A 15,647-nucleotide genomic window follows, 5' to 3' on the forward strand; every position below is an offset into this window, starting at 1 on the left:
AACTAAACTATAGTGTGCAAACCTACTTCTGGTACATTTGCTCGTGTTACATCTGTCAAGTTTGACAAAGGTGATGCTTTGTATGTTTATTAATGCTAATATTTTACGTGGCAGATGCTGGTGACAGGTAGTCGTGCCTTGCTCTTGAAACAATGGGACTGGAAAGAGGATATGTGTATTCGTACATGGAAAGCTATTCACACCAGTCCAGTGGCGAGCATGGCTTTTGACTCTACCTCAACTTTATTGGCCACAGGTATATCTGCTTGTTATATCTTTTTATCTGCTTTTATTCCATTTTTAATGTGTGCGATTTTGCTGAATTTACTTTGAGAAGGTGATGGTGATTCACCGTATTGAACTGCTGCAGTCTTTCCAGTTTAGGTGGGTTGATAGTTCCAGGACTTAGATCCTGAATTTATGAAAGATAAATGATAGGTTTCCAAAAGTGCTGGAGTAACTCAGCGGGTCAGGCAGCATCTCTGTAGATCGTGGTTAGGTGATTCATGAATAGGTGATGTTTCTGGTTCCAGGACGGCTCCAGAAGCTATGAATGACAAGCGATTATATATATTTTTTAAAGACGGTGCTGGGGTAATTCAGTGGGTCAGACCACATCTCTGTAAGACATGGATAGGTGATGTTTTGGATTGGGACCAGCCTTCAGGCTTATTTTTAAGAGGGTGAAGCGCTTAGGAGAGCGGCAGGCAGGCAATGATGTTCGTTTGAACTGCTGTCCTTGCCTGTCTGTGTGGGAGAGGCATCTTAAGCATATATTAGAGGTGCTGCCTCAGGAAGGCGGCATCTATCATTAAAGCTTCCTACCTTCAGTCGATGCCCTCTTCTTGCTGCTACAATCACACAGGAGGTACCGAAGCCTGAAGACCTACGCAACCGGGTTCACGAACAGCTGCTTTCCTAAAACTATTAGGTTCTTCAACCAACCTGCATAACTCTAACCCAGTCTCAACAACAAACCACCATAAGTGTAAGCTTCCTGCAGTGTATTGTGTGCACTACAGTACACCACGTGACAATAAATTTGACTTGTCACTGTTTGCATAAAGGATGTCATCATTTAGTTTTTTTAGTAGTAGTCGTATATATTTTATTTCATACATGTAAAACAAAAAAAGTTAAAAACAACGCAAAATAACAATGAAATGAACAATAAATCTATACACAACTCATTGAATAACTTCTCACAAACATCCCAACTTAAATCTTACGTTTGAAAAGTAGGAGAAAGTATACACTTATTTATTCCTACCCCTTCTCTGCTATTCATCAATTAATTCACAAACTTTATCTCATAAATACACACACACCCACACACCCACACACACACACACACACACACACACACACACACACACACACACACACACACACACACACACACACACACACACACACACACACACACACACACACACACACACACACACACACACACATCATCCACATAAACATAAACAAGCCTATCCATATATCCATACATAAGCCACATGCATACATATGTTTAAGAAGGAACTGCAGATGGTGGAAAAATCAAAGGTAGATAAAATTGCTGGAGAAACTCAGCGGGTGAGGCAGCATCTATGGAGCGAAGGAATAGGTGACATTTCGAGTCGAGACCCGCCTGCAGAAGGGTCTCGACCTGAAACGTCACTTATTCCATTGCTCCATGGATGCTGCCTCACCTGCTGAGTTTCTCCAGCATTTTTATCTACCTACCTACATACATACATATACACGCCTATGCACGCATGCACACGCTTATGCATTTAGGCAGGTAGTGAATTTATTTGTTTTTAATTGTGCTTTGTAGTAATGTTTATATTTCATAGAAAATAGGTGCAGGAGTCGGCTTTTCGAGCCAACACCGCCATTCAATATGATCATGGCTGATCATCCAGAATTAGTACCCTGTTCCTGCTTTCTCCCCATTTCCCTTGATATGTGGGATTTCCAATTGTGTTTTGTGGTAATGTTTTGTATTTTTTGCATAGCCTGCTTTGTTTTTGCTGTTTTTGAAAAGTGTATGGGTAATTCATACTTAATAAAGATAGAACTCAAAATTCTGGAGTAACGGGCAACATATCTGGAGAGAAGGAATGGGTGACTTTTTGGGTCAAAATCCTTTGTCAGACCTGTTTTGGGGGTTTGTCTGAGTCTATGTCCTTGTGATGCTGCAAGCAAGATTTTAATTGACCTGAATCTCACTGTCCTCGCTGTGTGTATGAGAGTAAATGTGACTTGACCTATACTATGCGTAAAGGATGTCATAATTTAGTTTTTTAGGCAGACGGTGAATTCATTTGTTGGACTCATTTGGACAGGTACATGGATAGGATAATTTTGGAAGGATATGGGCCAAACGCAGGCAGGTAGGGCAAGAGTAGAAGGGGCATGGTGGTGGGTGTGGGCAAGTTGGGCCGAAGGGGAAATTAATGTGCTGTAGGACTCTGGTTATGAATATAACTATGACTTGCATGGAATGTAATGACATTTATGACTTGCTGGGGTTTTTCTTTCAGGTGGATGTGACAGTACTATCAAGATCTGGGATGTTTTCAAGCAGTACTGCACACACAATCTGAAGGGTTCCTTTGGAGTTGTCCAGTAAGGAAAATTAACCGTGACTTAATAATGAAAGTAATAATAATTGTTTGTAACGATAGCAAGCCTAGTTTAAAATATATATTTTTTAAACACAAACATTACATTAAATGCTAGGGCAGCATGGTGGCACAGCTGGTAGAACTGCTGCCTCACAGCGCCAGAGACCCGGGTTCGATCCTGACCTCGAGTGCTGACTGTGGAGTTTGCATGTTCTCCCTGTGACCACGTGTATTTCCTCCCACATCCCAAAGGCATGCAGGTGAAATGGCCTATGTAAATAACCCTTCCCCCCCCCCCCCCCCCCCGGGTGTGTAGGGAGTGGATGTGAAGCAGGGATGGCATAGAGCTGGAGGGTGGGTGGCATGGACTCGATGGGCCAAAGGGCCTGTTTCAATGCTGTATCTCCAATCTGAACTACAACAGGCAAAATGTAATCACTATGTTGTCTGGGGAGGTGTTTCTGTGTAATTGAAATGGGATGACACTAATTATTATTTCTTTTGTTTGTGTGAGTTCCCCTCTCACCTCTGCTCTTCTTTTGCAGCCTTGTTGAATTTCACCCTGACATCTCACGACTTCAACTTTTCTCCTCTTCAATGGACAATAAAATCCGACTTTGGAGCCTGAATACCAGCAAGTGCATTGTGGTGCTGGATGCCCACTACAGTGCTGTGACTTCCTTGGCTTTTACTTTAGATGGCAACACTCTTGTCAGGTACTTGTAATGTTGTGAAATATACTGCTTGCTGTTCTGGTCGCCCCATACCAGGAGGATGTGGAAGCTTTGGAGAGAGGGCAGAGAAGGTTTACCAGGATGCTGCATGGATCAGAATTCGGTTTCAGCTACAAAGAGAAGTTGAATAAACTTGGAAAATTTTACCCCAGTGTTTTTGGCTTCTTAGAAACATAGAAAATAGGTGCAGGAGTAGGCCCTTCGAGCCAGCACCGCCATTCAATACGATCATGGCTGATCATCCAAAATCAGTACCCCGTTCCTGCTTTCTCCCCATATCCCTTGATTCCGTTAGAGCTATATCTAACTCTCTTTAGAACATCCAGTGAATTGGCCTCCAGTGCCTTCTGTGAAAGAGAATTCCACAGATTCACAACTCTCTGGGTGGAAAAGTTTTTCATTATCTTAGTCCTAAATGGCCTACCTGCTATTCTTAAACTGTGACCCCTGGTTCTGGACTACCCCAACATGGGGACCATTTTTCCTGCATCTAGCCTGTCCAATCCCTCAAGAATCTTATATGTTTTTATAAGATTCCCTCCCATCCTTCTAAATATCCTGTGAATAAATAAGCCCAGTCGATCCATTCTTTCATCATATGTCACACATCGGTTTTTTTTCCACAGCTCCGGCAGAGATAAAATATGTACTGTATGGGACTTAGCAACCTGCAAATCACAGAGAACAATTCCTGTGTTTGAGGTAAGTTGAACTGAGAATGAAAACAATTTCCAATGCTGAAAAAGCCATACATAACTTAAACTCCAATTGCAATCCCCCTCATCATGTAACCATGAGTCATGAAAATATTTTTCAATATTTTTAAAATCTCCTCATGGATAATTATTTTGATCAAAGGGCGAAAACCAGCATTAAGTATCAGGCACTGAGATTATAAAACCTGTGTGAATATCTACATTTAGTGCGGAGTTTTGAATCTAATTACCGATTACTGTAATACAAACTTGCCTCAAGGCATTCAAGCTGATGGCTGCAAATGCTTATCGGGTGTCGTTCCTCTAATCTGCTTGCACCCACTCCCATGTAAGGTGTGGACTCACTGTCTTGCACGCACCGGTACATTTTAATATGTTTTGGAGATCTCTGCATTCCTCCAGTAGTAGGTAAGCATGAAATAGTGAGTATTAATTTGTTTATATTAATATCCGTGTTTGTCTAACTTTGTTTATTCTTCAGGGAGTGGAAATTAGGTTAGATGCTGATTAAAGTGTCACGTACGCACATCTCCCTCGAACCTGAAGAAGGGTCCCGACCCGAAACGTCGCCCACCCTTTTTCTCCAGAGATGCTGGCTGACCCGCTGAGTCACTCGAGCACTCTGCGTCGATTTTTCACATCTCCCTTAGCAGTTTAAGTGATGGTCGGCCCCTTCAGCAACTCTGAGTGGTTTTTAAGTTGCAGTATTTACAGCCTTCAGAGTGGTTGTTCCCATCAGAAGCTTCAGATTCAGATTCAGATTCAGATTCAATTTTAATTGTCATTGTCAGTGTACAGTACAGAGACAACGAAATGCATTTAGCATCTCCTTTGAAGAGCGACATAGCAAACGATTTTGAATTAAAAAAATAAATAATAAGTGTCCGTGGGGGGGGTGATTGGCAGTCACCGAGGTACGTTGTTTAGTAGATTGACAGCGGCCGGAAAGAAGCTAAACTCTTTTACCGTGATGATGCTTTGCCTTCATTTCAATTCACGATCCATCAGGCAACCTTTCAGATTAAAAGGGCAATTTTGAACGATATTTTGGAGAATCACTTTACTTCCCCAATTTACAAAATTAGGTAGGGGAAAAAAAGACACAGTTTCTGGAGTAACTCAGCGGGTCAGGCAGCATCTCCGGAGGACATGGAAAGGGAACGTTTCAGTTCGGGACCCGTCAGACTGATGATGTAGTGGGGGGGGGGGGGGGGGGGGGGGGAGAAAGCCCCCCGACCCATATCCACCTATCACTTATCTGGCGATGTCCTGCCCCCCTACCTCTCCTCCAGCTTTCTTCTCCTCTCCAGCTTTTTTCTCCCCTTCTACAAACAGTCTGAAGAAGGGTACTGACCCGAAATTTTGCCTATCCAAGTCCTCCAGAGATGCCGCCTGACCCGCTGAGTTACTCTCGCACTTTGTATCTGTTTTTTAGTAAACCTGTCTATGCAGTTCCTTGTGTCAACAATATGGGTGAAGATGGTGTAATTGCTTTCTTTATCCATTAGATGGCCTATTTGTCCAGTTTGCCTGAAGCAACCAGCCGTAGATTCACGGTTTTATCGCGTATTTTCTTATTTCCCAGACATAAGTGGAGGCTATATGGCCCCTCAAGATTGTGCATGTTTGACCATGCGCAGTGGCACGGCGGTAGAGTTGCTGCCTTACAGCGCAGAGACCCGGGTTCGAGCCTGACTGCGGGTGCTTATCTGTTCAGAGTTTGTACATTCTCCCCCTGACCCGCGTGGGTTTTCTCCGAGAACATCGGTTTCCTCCCACACTACAAAGACGTACGGGTTTGTAGGTTAATTGACTTGGTATAAATGTAAAAAACTTCCCTAGTGTAGGATAGTGTTAATGTGAGGGGATCGCTGGTCGGTGCGGACTCGGTGGGCTGAAGGGCCTGTTTCCGCGCTGTATCTCTAAAACTAAAAACAAGTATCTGGATAAGCATTTGATGCAATGACCTACAGTGGGAACAGTGTAAACATTCTCCTTTTTTGAGGCAGCATGGGCCTAGTGGGCTGAATGGTCTCTGATGCAAAGAATGTCCATGATCTGCCGCAAAATAGAAACCTCAGTACAAAAGAACAGGCATGTAATTCAAGTTGAAGAGAGACACAAAATCCTGGAGTAACTCAGCGGGGACAGGCAGCATCTCTGGAGAGAAGGAAGGGGGTCTCGACCCGAAACGTCACCCATTCCTTCTCTCCAGAGGTGCTGCCTGTCCCACTGAGTTACTCCAGCATTTTGTGTCTAAAGCAGCATCTGCAGTTCCTTCCTGCACATGAGCCATGTAATTTAGTTAGTAAGAGTAATATTGTAACTTCTTTGTTGATTTCTGTCAGACTGTGGAAGCGGTAATGTTGCTCCCAGAAGATGAGGATTTCACTCCCTTGGGGGTGACGAGCAAAGGACAACATTTTATCACAGCGGGCAGCAAAGGTAAGTAACGTGTGTAGGCTGAAGTAGTTATAAAGCGATCATATTGTCACCAGTCTGCACCTTTGATGCAGCGAATATGTAGGAACCCTTCATTTATACCACTTTGTGATCTCTAATTATTGCAATGTCGTCTTGGTCAAACTCCCATAAACTTCAACTCATCCAAAGTTCTGTTGCTTGTGTCCTGTGCTGCACCCATATTTTATTCTTGTGGCCCTCTATTATTCCCAAATTGTTGGAATGAAAAATTCTCATACTTGAATGTGCCCTGCTATCTATCCTTTTAAACTTCTGACGATAGACGCAAAGTGCTGGAGTAACTGCGGGTCAGGCAGCATCTCTGGAGAAAAGGGATGGGTCACCATGTCATCTCTGGGTGCCCGCTCTACCACCCACCAAATGGAGCTCAGGGCCTGGCAGACATTGACGCCAACAGAGACAACAACCTGGCAGCTCAACACCCAGGCTTGAGATCTAACTATTCCTTTGGTTTATGTTTCATTCGCAAGAAGAAGAAGAAGGGATGGGTGAGGTTTTGGGTAGGAACCCTTCTTCGGGTCCCAACGCTTGACCCGCTGAGTTACTTTGTGTCTATCTTCAGTATTTACCAGCATCTGCAGTTCCTTCTTACACACTTTTACAAGTACCTGCTCTGCAACCCCATCTGATCTCCCTGCCATACACTTATGTTCATGGCTGTGTTTTCAGTGACTTAAGGTACACATGCACAGGGCTGCATGGTGGTGCAGTGGTAGAGTTGCTGCCTCGCAGCGCCAGAGTCCCGGGTTCTATCCCGTCTCCGGGTGCTGTCTGTATGGAGTTTGTACGTTCTCCCCCGTGACCACGTGGGTTAGCTCCGAGATCTTCGGTTTCCTCCCACGCACCAAAGACGTACAGGTTTGTAGGTTAATTGGCTTGGTGTAAATGTAAAATTGCCCCTCGTGTGTGGGATAATGTGCGGGGATCGCTGGTTGGTGTGGGCCAAAGGGCCGATTTCCGTGCTGTATCTCTAAACAAAACTAAACTAATATCCACCCTTCATCAGCCAAACAACTTTGCCACTTTGCTGCCCATTTCCTAACACCACTTTGCATGAAACCAGTCTATTTTATGAGAGGTTGTTTATTCATCTGAATACTCCCTTTGGTATTGTACCTGTATTAAGTACGACTCAATAAAATAAAAAAAATTAATTAGATGTTCAATGATAACATTTCTTAAAATGTTACGGCAGATTTTGAGTTATTTTTGTAACTTCATCTGCTCATCTTCCAAACCCTGCACATACATGAGATAGAAACAAAGCATTGTAGACGGTTACTACACAAAGTGCTGGACTAACTCAGCGGGACAGGCAGCAACTCTGGAGAACATGGATAGGTGATGTTTTGGTTCGAGGTGCTACTGCCTCACCATCCCCCCTCCAGGGAACCTCAGTAACGGCACCACTGGGTCCTACTGCCCTTCCCCCTCTCAAACCGCTCTATTTCTCCTCACCCCACAACTTTAGTTGATTAGTGGGTGTCACCTCAGTAACGGCACCACTGGGTCCTACTGCCCTTCCCCCTCTCAAACCGCTCTATTTCTCCTCACCCCACAACTTTAGTTAATTAGTGTGGGTGTCAGGGGCGAAGGCAGGAGAATGTAGTTGAGAGGGAAAGATAGATCAACCCTGAGTGAATGGTGGAGTAGACTTGATGGGCCAAATAGCCTAATTCTGCCCCTAGAAGTTATGAATTTACACTCCCTCTCCCACCCCAACCCCTCCTCTCTCAGCCCCCATCATCTCCCCCCATGTTACCTCCCCTGAGCCATCCTTTACCTCTCTGCCCCTCTTTGACCCCTGGCCTCGCCCCTGTTGTGTTTTTCACCCCCACCCTAAACTCCCTCTCTCTGTTATATGAATTAATGAGTTTTTTTCCCAGAAAGATCGTAATCTTGTATTTACTTTTCAATTCTAGTCCGCTGGTTCAATTATCATTCATTTTTTTGCTAGGGATCCTTCGAATTTGGGAAGCTCGTTCTGGAAAGTGCATATATTCTCAGCGTGTGCCTGGTAAACCGAGAGAGGAAGTGGAAGATAACGCAGATGAGCAGACGCTGACTCACTGCATGCTTGTCTCGGCAACAAGGAAGCTAACCACTGTCACAGCCGAACATAATATCCTCATCTATGACCTGTGTACTCTGAAACTTGAGCGCCAGGCGAGTAAAGTTTAAAGAATGACTTCCCAAGGGCATTATAAAATTGCATCTGAAATATTAATATCATGAATAACAACATTTAAAAGACTTTTGGGTAGGTGCATGGATAGGGTGGTGGGTATGTATGGAATGAGCAGCCAGTGTTCTCCTAATCTGAGGAAAGACATTCTTGCCATAGAGGGAGTATAGAGAAGGTTCACCAGACTGATTCCTGGGATGTCAGGACTTTCGTATGAAGAAAGACTGGATAGACTCGGCTTGTACTCGCTAGAAATTAGAAGATTGAGGGGGGATCTTATAGAAACTTACAAAATTCTTAAGGGGTTGGACAGGCTAGATGCAGAAAGATTGTTCCCGAAGTTGGGGAAGTCCAGAACAAGGGGTCACAGTTTAAGGTTAAGGGGGAAATCTTTTAGGACCGACATGAGAAAAACATTTTTCACACAGAGAATGGTGAATCTCTGGAATTCTCTGCCATAGAAGGTAGTTGAGGCCAGTTCATTGGCTATATTTAAGAAGGAGTTAGATGTGGCCCTTGTGGCTAAAGGTATCCGGGGGTATGGAGAGAAGGCAGGTACAGGATACTGAGTTGGATGATCAGCCATGATTATATTGAATGGCAGTTCAGGCTCGAAGGGCCGAATGGCCTACTCCTGCACCTATTTTCTATTTTCTATGTTACTATGGAGGTAGTTGAGGCAGGTACATTAACAACTTTAAAAGACATTTGGGTAGGTACATGTTATCCATGGTAGATGGTTAGCATGGGCAAGTTGGACCGAAGGGCCTGTTTCCATGCTGTGATTTAATGACTATCACAGCACATAGGTTTCATTGTAGAAACAAGTGCTGGGATAACTCGTCAGGTCGGGTAGTATCTCTGGGGAACGTGAATTGGTGACATAATGGGGGGCTGGTGAAAAAGAGGTGGTGGCGGGGGCTGGGGGTCGGGGGGGGGGGCAGGGAACAAAACATGGCAGGTAATAGGTGGATACAGGTGAGGGGAGGGTTTGATAGGCAGATGATCAGACAAAGGCCTGAAATGAAAAGACGGAAGTGGTGTAACAGAAGGATTGAACAGTTGCGAATTGTGAAGCTAGAGGAAGGAATGGAGATGGAAGGGGAATGTTTAATTGCTGTTCAACTGCAATAACATCATGTACATGATGATAGTTGATATTTGTAAATAGTTTAGGTGTTGCTCCATGTAGCATTTAGATTTTATTTTGTAAGTTGTTTCCTCATCTGTGAATCAGCATGACAGATTTGGCTGCCGATGTGATGGGGAATACTCCCTGGTTAACTTTGTGGATGTTGGGTAAGAGGGAGATTCTTTAGTGGTGTGGAGGACGTTGGTGGATGCAACAGTGTTATAGAGTCCTCGCAAGGAAGTCGCACAGCATGAAGCCAGGTTCTTTGGCCCAACTTGCCTATGCCTACCGTTGTCCCATCTACACTAGTCCAACTTACCTGCGTTGGGCCCATATCCCTCTAAACCTTTCCTAAGATAGACACAAAAAGCTGGAGTAACTCAGCGTGACAGGCAGCATCTCTGGAGAGAAGGGACGGGTGACGTTTCGGGTCAAGACCCTTCTTCAGACCTTTCCTATCCATGTTATGTCAAAGACAATGGCAGGATTTTAAAATGTGTTAGTGTGTGACATTCGCGATTGCAAATTATTGATGATAGTGTGATAGTAGATGTGGTGTTTGTAACGATTATGGAGGTGAAGTCGAGGCTTATGTGCAGGAAGGAACTGCAGAAGCTGGTTTATGCCAAAGATAGATAACTATAGACTACCAAGTCCACGCCGACCAACTATTACCCCGTACACTAGTACCATTCTAGACACTAGGGACAAGTTACAATTTTTTTACTGAAGCCAATTAACCTACAAACTCTCACATCTTTAGATTTTGGGAGGAAAGCGGATCACCCGGAGAAAACACACACGGTCACACGGAGACACCCAAACAGCACCCATAGTTAGGATAGAACTGGGATCACTGGCGCTGTAAGACCATTCTTTTCAGGAGCATTAAAAACGTAGCTGTAGCGATTGATCACCTTTAAGCCCATTGCAATTTTTAAGAAAATTTGGAAAGTAGAGGACTTTCAGGAGAGCAAAAAGACGTGTCCTTTATTAGAGTGGTACAGAGAGGGTGAGGAGGAAAATGCAACCCCCTTTGACTATTGATGCAGCTACAGGAGGTTAGTGTTATAAGCCATTGATTTCTTCAATGGTTCAATGGTGCTTTGATTGTCGCTCGTGTTGTGTTCGATAAATGGTCGGATTCAGACAGCAGAGTTTGAATAACAAGGCATTTTATTACACTACCAGGTAAGGCACAGACACTCTCATATCCCCGTATGCACTCGCATTCCCCACGTACACAGCAGAGCCTGCCACAGGATGTTCCTTTTCTTCATCACCTGGCACCGTTCGCGGCACGGTCCAAGCAGATCGTGCCACTGCCCCCTCCTCGAACCAGTCATGCCTCCCACTCTCTACAACGTTTCTGCACTACTAGCGGCAGGGGGGCGCAGGTGGTCCACCTAACTATTGCTGTTGTGTTTTGCTCAACACTTTCCCAGACATTGTAAGTTCCCAGGCATGAACAGGTGCGGAAAACATCTCCCACTTGTCTGGGAAACATCTTATTTTCGAATGGTCTGGAATGCAGTGCTGCAAATCTGGCTGATAACTCCATTTTACATTTTAGCTGAAATTATCGTTTAACCCGTACAATAATCTGTGCAAAGTGCTAGCACAGTGAAATTGTTTATCTTGCAAACAGTCCAGTAGAATATTGCTACACCCTGCGATCCCCGATTAGCAAGTGTACAGAAATAATCTACTGAGCCCGTGTGCAAGAGGCGCCATGTTTTGCCACAATTTCCAAAGTCCACGCTCCTTGGGCGACACGGTGGCGCGGCGGTAGAGTTGCTGCCTTACAGCGAATGCAGCGCCGGAGTCCCGGGTTCGATCCCGACTGCGGGTGCTGTCTGTACGGAGCCTGTATGTTTACCCCATGACCTGCGCAGTTTTTCTCCGAGATCTTCGACTTCACCCCACACTCTAAAGACGTACTGGTATGTAGGTTAATTGTCTTGGTAAATGCAAAAATTGCCCCTAGTGTGTGTACGATAGCGTATATATACGCCAAGATGGCTGGTCGGTGCAGACCCAGTGGGCCGAAGGACTTGTTTCCACGCTATATCTCTAAACTAAACGAAATCAGCTCTAGTTCTTATGAGCAGTGACTGTTCCAGACAAGTTCCTTCATATTAGACATTATTATATGAAGGTAAAGAGGTTGTTTAAATGTCTTACTAACAATGGAACAGGCACTGTTCTGGTATTTAAATGTATGCAACAGTCTAAACATGGTTCAATTTCTGAACGCTTTAAAATGTTGACTTTATGTTTTAATGCATTCACTTTTTAGTTTGTTGGTTATAACGATGAGGTGCTGGACGTAAAATTCCTGGGGCCTTCTGACACACACATTGTGGTAGCTACAAACAGTCCACAGCTGAAAGTCTTTGAACTGGCAACATTAAATTGTCAAGTCCTATACGGGCACTCGGGTAAGTGGAGAGAATGGAGAATATGTTTTTTTTCCCCCCCCCAAAGTAGAATGTTATCGGAAAATGTTGGTTTCGCCATTTTAGCAAAAATGTGTTAAGTCTAATGTGCAGGATTTATTGGGCTTGTGTTTAGATAAAGTGAATCACTCGTATTTATTGATTGAAAGATGCAACTTTCTGGCCATCAAATGACTGCTTTGGCTATTACCTGAGCTCACACAAAATGGCTGGCATGCTGAAACTATGCTGAAACTTTCTGGCTATGCGAACCATCAGTTACCCGTTCACACTAGTTCTGTGTTATCCCGCTTTCTCATCCACTCGCAACACATTGGGAACAATTTACAGAGGTCTAATTAAACTGCAAACCTGCACATCTATGTGATGTGGGCAGAAACCAGAGCACCCGGAGGAAACACACGGGGAGTATGTGCAAACTCCACACAGACAGCAGCTGAGGACGGGATCGAACCCCAGGTCTCTCATGCTACGTGGCAGCAACTCTACCAGTTGCACAACCGTGCCGCCCATGTATGGACGGAGATGCCCAAGAACTATTATTTTTCAGTTACTTCTTGTATTTGTTACCCGAGGAAGGATGTGCTGGCTGTGGAGAGGGTCCGGACTCTGGCACTGGAGAGGGTCTGGAGAGGAGGAGGTGTACACGAATGAACCCGGGAATTAGTCGAATAACCTATGATGAGCGTTTGTCGGCACCGAGCCTGCACGCGCTGGAGTTTAGAAGTATGAGGGGGGACCTCATTAAAACATACAGAACAGTGAAAGGCTTGGATAGAGTGGATGTGGAGAGGATGTTTCCACTAGTGGGAGAGTCTTGGAGTAGAGGTCATAGCCTCAGAATCTTTTGAGAAGGAGATGTGGAGAAATTTATTTAATCAGAGGGTGGTGAATCTGTGGGATTCTTTGCCACAGAAGGCTGTGGAGGCCAGAGATAGATAGATTCTTGATTAATACGGGTGTCAGAGGGAGAGAAGGCAGGAGACTGGGGTTAGGAGGGAGAGATAGATCAGCCATGATTGAATGGTGAAGTAAACTTGATGGGCCGAATGGCCTAATTCTACCCCTATTCCTTAGATCCTATAAAACTACACACTTGGTTTGGCAGTCTGCTCAAATCAATGAGGCAGGCATGATTAGTAATTACAATTGGAAAAATCTGTCACAGTTTCAGCATGCCAGCCATTTCGCGTGAGCTCGGGTAATAGCCAAATCAGTAATTTGACTAACGTTTCAGATAGTTAATAGTAAATTGGTCTTCGGAGGGGTGGGGGAAGAGACAGTGAGTCACTCAGTGTTTAAAAAAATCGATTGCTGTCTCCACTTTTCTAATTAAATGCCACTCTGCAGACTAGAGACTTTAGGGAAAATCTAGTTAATATGAGCCCTCTTAAAATAAATAAATAAATAGAATCAAAAGCCGCTACAAAATTAAAACAAAAAATAAAATCACAAAGAATCTTTCAAGTAATTAAACCTAGCAATTGAGGAATATAATTTAGAAATATTTGTGCAGTCGTGGAGTTACGCAGCATAGAAACGGGCACTTCGACCCAACTTGCCCACAACAGACAACATGTATCGGTGAAGAATGGTCTCGACCCGAAACATCACCTATTCCTTTTCTCCAGAGATGTTCTTTGACCCGCTGAGTTACTCCTGCTTTTTGTGTCTATCTTCAGTTTAAACCAGCATCTGCAATTCCTTGTGTTTAAGAGGGAACTGCAGATGCTGGAGAATCGAAGGTTACACAAAAAAGCTGGAGAAACTCAGCGGGTGCAGCAGCATCTATGGAGCGAAGGAAATAGGCAACGTTTCGGGCCGAAACCCTTTGGGTTTCGGCCCGAAACGTTGCCTATTTCCACCCAAAGGGTTTCGGCCCGAAACGTTGCCTATTTCCTTCGCTCCATAGATGCTGCTGCACCCGCTGAGTTTCTCCAGCTTTTTTGTGTAATCTGCAATTCCTTCCTACACATGTATCGGTCGGGTGATTGCTGACTTTTTGTTTGCTTGTTATGCTCATGAGTGTACTGCAGATGGCGCATTGTACCATATAACTATATAACCATATAACAATTACAGCACGGAAACAGGCCATCTCGACCCTTCTAGTCCGTGCCGAACACATAATCTCCCCTAGTCCCATATACTTGCGCTCAGACCATAACCCTCCATTCCCTTCCCATCCATATAACTATCCAATTTATTTTTAAATGATAAAAACGAACCTGCCTCCACCACCTTCACTGGAAGCTCATTCCACACAGCTACCACTCTCTGAGTAAAGAAGTTCCCCCTCCTGTTACCCCTAAACTTCAGTCCCTTAATTCTCAAGTCATGTCCCCTTGTTTGAATCTTCCCTACTCTCAGTTGGAAAAGCTTTTCCACGTCAACTCTGTCTATCCCTCTCATCATTTTAAAAACCTCTATCAAGTCCCCCCTTAACCTTCTGCGCTCCAAAGAATAAAAGCCCTAACTTGTTCAACCTTTCTCTGTAACTTAGTTGCTGAAACCCAGGCAACATTCTAGTAAATCTCCTCTGTACTCTCTCTATTTTGTTGACATCCTTCCTATAATTAGGCGACCAAAATTGTACACCATACTCCAGAATTGGCCTCACCAATGCCTTGTACAATTTTAACATTACATCCCAACTTCTATACTCAATGCTCTGATTTATAAAGGCCAGCACACCAAAAGCTTTCTTTACCACCCTATCTACATGAGATTCCACTTTCAGGGAACTGTGCACAGTTATTCCCAGATCCCTCTGTTCACCTACATTCTTCAATTCCCTACCATTTACCATGTACGTCCTATTTTGATTTGTCCTGCCAAGATGTAGCACCTCACACTTATCAGCATTAAACTCCATCTGCCATCTTTCAGCCCACTCTTCCAACTGGCATAAATCTCTCTGTAGACTTTGAAACTCTACTTCATTACCCGCAACCCCACCTATCTTAGTATCATCTGCATACTTACTAATCCAATTTACCACACCATCATCCAGATCATTGATGTACATGACAAACAACAATGGACCCAACACAGATCCCTGTGGCACCCCACTCGTCACTGGCCTCCAACCTGACAAACAACCATCCACCATTACTCTCTGGCATCTCCCATTCAGCCACTGTTGAATCCATCTTGCTACTCCACCATTAATACCTAACCATTGCACCTTCTTAACCAACCTTCCATGAGGAACCTTGTCAAAGGCCTTACTGAAGTCCATATACACAACATCCACTGCTTTACCCTCATCAATTTCCCGAGTTACATCTTCAAAAAATTCAAGAAGATTAGT

The 15,647-nt window shown here is 44.2% G+C and overlaps 1 protein-coding gene across 2 annotated transcripts in view; it reads left to right on the plus strand.

Annotated features, from left to right (window-relative positions):
* Positions 1 to 15,647, plus strand: part of tbl3 (transducin beta like 3) — a 42,263-nt gene that overhangs the window by 7,117 nt on the left and 19,499 nt on the right. For both annotated transcript variants that reach the window (XM_055651107.1, XM_055651106.1), the window contains 7 exons: positions 115 to 256; positions 2,541 to 2,625; positions 3,170 to 3,340; positions 3,985 to 4,060; positions 6,423 to 6,519; positions 8,516 to 8,724; positions 12,175 to 12,316. In XM_055651107.1, coding sequence (XP_055507082.1) covers positions 115 to 256; positions 2,541 to 2,625; positions 3,170 to 3,340; positions 3,985 to 4,060; positions 6,423 to 6,519; positions 8,516 to 8,724; positions 12,175 to 12,316 — 922 coding nt within the window. The remainder of the gene's footprint in view (positions 1 to 114; positions 257 to 2,540; positions 2,626 to 3,169; positions 3,341 to 3,984; positions 4,061 to 6,422; positions 6,520 to 8,515; positions 8,725 to 12,174; positions 12,317 to 15,647) is intronic.

The sequence above is a fragment of the Leucoraja erinacea genome, chromosome 20 (genome assembly GCF_028641065.1).
Source record: "Leucoraja erinacea ecotype New England chromosome 20, Leri_hhj_1, whole genome shotgun sequence".
NCBI lineage: Eukaryota > Metazoa > Chordata > Chondrichthyes > Rajiformes > Rajidae > Leucoraja > Leucoraja erinaceus.